At 46.1% G+C, this 4939-nt stretch overlaps 1 protein-coding gene across 1 annotated transcript; it reads right to left on the bottom strand.

The window, feature by feature from the left end:
• Nucleotides 1-3435: 3435 nt before the first annotated feature.
• On the bottom strand, nucleotides 3436-4347 carry LOC125378707 (leucine-rich repeat extensin-like protein 3). The gene has a single exon (XM_048394646.1). The coding sequence runs from the start codon at nucleotides 4345-4347 to the stop codon at nucleotides 3436-3438; it is 912 nt and encodes a 303-aa protein (XP_048250603.1).
• Between the last annotated feature and the right edge of the window lie 592 nt (nucleotides 4348-4939).

The raw sequence follows: 4939 nt of genomic DNA, 5'->3' as shown, positions 1-4939 counted from the left end.
ACATCCCGTTGTGGCACACCATATGGCAAAGTTTAACTGATTCTGCCAAAATTGCATCGGATTGTGAAACCAATCGTGCACCATTTTATCGCTAGTTGCCGTGACCCTGTACTTTTCAAAGATATCTGGGAATTTAACGAAAAATTCAGCACCGGAGGCAGTTACTATAATCGATTGATTAGTAATATATCTCGATTTCATATTTAAATTATGATATAGTATCATTGTATATTTAATATGTATGTTACACTCCCAGGAATAACAAATGGTCAGTCTATTGAACTGCTTCATACTATCGATAACTCGGATGGACAACTCGAAGTAGCTCTATGCGATGTAACGTATTACCCACGGTGGACCAATATAAATGCTGCGAAAGAAAATAATGAATTATTAATAGTTGAAAATGATATTCCTAAAATCATTACTATACCTGATGGGTATTACAGCGTATGCTCACTCAATGATGAATTTTTTAAACCTAATGGATCTAGTCTCACACAAAATGAGGCGAATGGGAGACTGAAATTATACCCTGGAGAAAAAAAAAGTGTATTTCCTTACAATAACTTAACAAACACACTTGGATTTACACAAATATTAAAAATATCCAATACATTAAAAGATGGAGAGACATTACCCGATTTAGTTCCCTATAAAGAGTTGTGCATCCATCTTGATCAAATCAGTACAACAAATAATATTCAACTAGAAAGTCCTTCAACTCTGCTTAGAAGTGTTCCAGTGAAAGATGAAAAATATAATAGCGGTAGAACGGAATCTTTCTCATCATTACAATATAAAAAATTGAAGCGGGGTATTATTTCAGACTTCAAAATTTCTGTATTAGATGTAAAACATCAACCTGTACATATAGGATACTTAAGCGTAACACTCCATATTATAAATAATGGTTGATGCATCAGGCCCTGGAACAGTAAGACAATGTAATACAATTGCGCTTTCCGATCTCGGAGACACGGAAGGATTTGGTAAACCCGGTACCAATGGTAAGTTATACGCTTTACACTTACACGATAATGTATACAAGCGGAAAGAAGTCACATTCACGGGTAATCTAGAAGATTTAAGCGATGTCGATGTAAGTAGACTCCTTAAAAACACTTCGTACAATATTACTCACAACGACGATAATAAATGGACTATGATCGAAGCAAACATCGAGTGGCTACTGAATATCGTCATTACCCCACCTTATGTGATGATGGGTAAGGAACATAATTTAACTAAGATAATAAATAGTGGCATCGTACTCGCGGCTTATATCCCATCAAAACGAAAAAGTGTGTTGGTCACTCCCCTGTCAGAAAACCCAGGTCATATGTTATATAGTCGTCCGTCCTTAAAAAATGTTACTTTAAATTTGGTTACTGAATTCGAAGAAATTAAAGTTAACCTGAGTGCAATACCTAATCTTTCTACGCTTATTATTGAAGTCTTGTTCGGAGATGCACCGGAAGATGCCTTCGATATATTACAAGGTCTATCAATTAAATGGCTTAAGAAACACCAACGTCAACGTTGCAGTATTATTCATATCGGAGCATCACCCGTTGCAACCCTCGAGGGGGTCCAAATTATTAAAAGTGGTAGTATTTCTCTTACTAAGATATTCTTGCCGTATAATATATATTTGATAAGATTGATGTATACTATCAAAACATTTAAGCAAGACCAATTAAAGACTATTATATGATCATAATATACACTATGAGTTTATATCCGGCGCTCGGTGAAGCATTTGAAAAGATGGAAACTGTTGATGGATTTCGATTACATCAAATAAACGACATAAAACATCGAATAGGGAAGGATAGGGAGTTGAGACTTGGATTGTATAAAAAGTATCGCAGAGCCGTGAATGCTCTGGACGGAGTTGACACCGCGCTTGTAGTATCTGGTATGGGACTCGGTGTAGCGGGTATCGGTTTACTATCAACTATAATCGCCGCACCTATCGTGCTCGGCATGGAAATAACCGCTGGAGTCTCGGGACTGGCAGGAATAGCGATAAAATTCATTTCTCGTAGGTTACAAAAGAAAGCATTAAAACACGATAGTATTCGGATACTCGCCGAAGCAAAGTTGAACAGCATTGAGGATCATATTTCAACAGCAATGGCCGATTGTAAGATATCCGAGGATGAGTTTCGTTTAGTGCTGTAGGAACTCACCAAATACAACACAATGAAGCAGGAGATTCGATCAAAATCTCGTAAGACCAGTGGTATTAGCGAAGACGAGAAAAAAAAGTTCATAGAACAGGGGAGGCAACAAGCGCGTCAGTTATTCCGTGTCAAAACCAAAGAACTGGTTGGAGATTAAAAATAGATTGCTTACTATCGTTTGATCACATTTAGACTCATCGTTGAATCACATTATCATTTTAACATAAAAAATTCCTCCTATAGTAGCAGTATAGGTAATAAATCCAGCTACAGTGGAAGTGGTCCAGAACCCCCATTACCTATAAAAATTTATATCATTGGCCCCAGGTGGTGGTGAACTGGAGCCAATTTAACTTAATCTCATGACTATCATTAAATCACATAATTCATTTTGACATAAAAAATTCCATCTGTAGTAGCAGTATAGGTATATAAATCCAGCTCCAGTGGAAGTGGTCCAGAACCCCCATTACCTATACTACTGATTGAAACACCTGTAAAATACATTTAATTCTAGTTGTGACTGACATTGAGTTACTTCCCTTGGTCTGTTTATGTATGCTTGAAACTCTGTCCAGCTCTTGACATCCTCGTTACCCTACCGCTACTGTGTCGTAACTTCCGCATATACGGCTACTTTATAGTCGCGTCTATGTAGAGTACATTCTGGAGCGCTTACTTTGCCTATATAAGAGGGTGACGAAGACGATTCGAGGTCTTCATACTGCGACATGCCTTGCGTCTGTCAATTTGCGTCCATCACGGACAGCACACTGATTCCTCGATTCAAGTCGGACCTCGCGCCACATCGAAGATATTCAAGTGTGACAATTACTATATATTCGTGAGTGCACCGACTTTGTGATTAGGGCTTATCGTTGTATATCATTTCTGCCGGATCAATTTGTGGCAGAACAGTACGCAGCCTGATGAGGGCCGGGAGCACAGCATCCGGCCCCCACGTCCGGCGATACGCCCAATTTTGCTTACACGTCACAGCCAGGCACGCCTAAGTTGGTGTTGACAGCATCATTGACAGAATGGTCAAAATGTTAAAATTTTAGGATTGTGAAGTTTTTAATTTGGTTCAGTATATATATATATATATATGTTTGTGGTGGGTGGAGAGGAGAGGGTGGAGGTAGGGGCAGGTGGTGGTGGGTGGAGAGGGTGGAGGTAGGGGCAGGTGGTGGTGGGTGGAGAGGGTGGAGGTAGGGCCAAGTGGTGGTGGGTGGAGAGGGTGGAGTTAGGGGCAGGTGGTGGTGGGTGGAGGTAGGGGCAGGTGGTTTTGGGTGGAGAGGGTGGAGGTAGGGGCAGGTGGTGGTGGGTGGAGAGGCTGGAGGTAGGGGCAGGTGGTGGTGGGTGGAGGTAGGGGCAGGTGGTGGTGGGTGGAGAGGGTGGAGGTAGGGGCAGGTGGTTTTGGGTGGAGAGGGTGGAGGTAGGGGCAGGTGGTGGTGGGTGGAGAGGCTGGAGTTAGGGGCAGGTGGTGGTGGGTGGAGGTAGGGGCAGGTGGTTTTGGGTGGAGAGGGTGGAGGTAGGGGCAGGTGGTGGTGGGTGGAGAGGGTGGAGGTAGGGGCAGGTGGTGGTGGGTGGAGAGGGTGGTGGTGGGTGGAGGTAGGGGCAGGTGTGGGTGGGTGGAGGTGGGTGGAGAGGGTGGAGGTAGGGCCAAGTGGTGGTGAGTGGAGAGGGTGGTGGTGGGTGGAGAGGGTGGAGGTAGGGCCAAGTGGTGGTGGGTGGAGAGGGTGGAGGTAGGGGCAGGTGGTGATGGGTGGAGAGGGTGAAGGTAGGGGCAGGTGGTGATGGGTGGAGAGGGTGGAGGTAGGGGCAGGTGGTGGTGGGTGGAGAGGGTGGTGGTGGGTGGAGGTAGGGGCAGGTGTGGGTGGGTGGAGAGGGTGGAGGTAGGGCCAAGTGGTGGTGGGTGGAGAGGGTGGTGGTGGGTGGAGGTAGGGCCAAGTGGTGGTGGGTGGAGAGGGTGGAGGTAGGGGCAGGTGGTGATGGGTGGAGAGGGTGAAGGTAGGGGCAGGTGGTGATGGGTGGAGAGGGTGGAGGTAGGGGCAGGTGGTGGTGGGTGAAGAGGGTGGAGAGGGTGGAGGTAGGGGCAGGTGGTGGTGGGTGGAGAGGGTGGTGGCTGTGCTGGCGTTATTATATTATCCGTCATAATGTTAGTGATATGTCAATCGAACAGAGACAACAAGTGATATAGTTCCAACTGAAACCAATTTGTAGACAGCGGATAACTAGATATAGCTTAAGCAACAATTGCCTTCCGCAATTGTATCTGCTTGCCCGTCACGGCAATCCATCCGTCGCCTGCAAGAGAAACTGCTCTTTATCGAAGGGAAGCAACTCTAGTCTATGAGCCGTCACCCTTGTTCAGAGACTGTGATACCTGTCAGTAGTTGTACGCCTTACCCCAGTACCGCTCCTGGCTTCTGATTGGTCGAGAGGATCACGTGACCTGTGACGTCACATCCGGTCACGTGACCTGCGCATGCGCGCGGGGCATGATGGGACTTGCGTGCGCATCCAAGATGGCGGCACATCCGTTTCCGGTGGCGTGCGCATCCAAGATGGTGTCGCACCCGTGTCCGGTGGCGTGCGCCTCCAAGATGGCGGCACATCCGTTTCCGGTGGCGTGCACAACCAAGATGGCGTCGCATCCGTTTCCGGTGGCGTGCGCATTCAAGATTGCGGCGTATCCGTGTCCGGTGGCGTGCGCCTTCAAGATGGCGTCGCATCCGTTTCCGGGG

This window comes from Haliotis rufescens, unplaced genomic scaffold, assembly GCF_023055435.1.
Source record: "Haliotis rufescens isolate VD_foot unplaced genomic scaffold, xgHalRufe1.0.p SCAF_13, whole genome shotgun sequence".
Taxonomy (NCBI): Eukaryota; Metazoa; Mollusca; class Gastropoda; order Lepetellida; family Haliotidae; genus Haliotis; species Haliotis rufescens.
This window is presented reverse-complemented; position numbering and strand designations above follow the sequence as displayed.

What these genes read in the sequence shown, in the direction of transcription:
- LOC125378707 (XM_048394646.1), bottom strand. Translation starts at nt 4,347, where the DNA reads ATGACGGATAATATAATAACGCCAGCACAGCCACCACCCTCTCCACCC.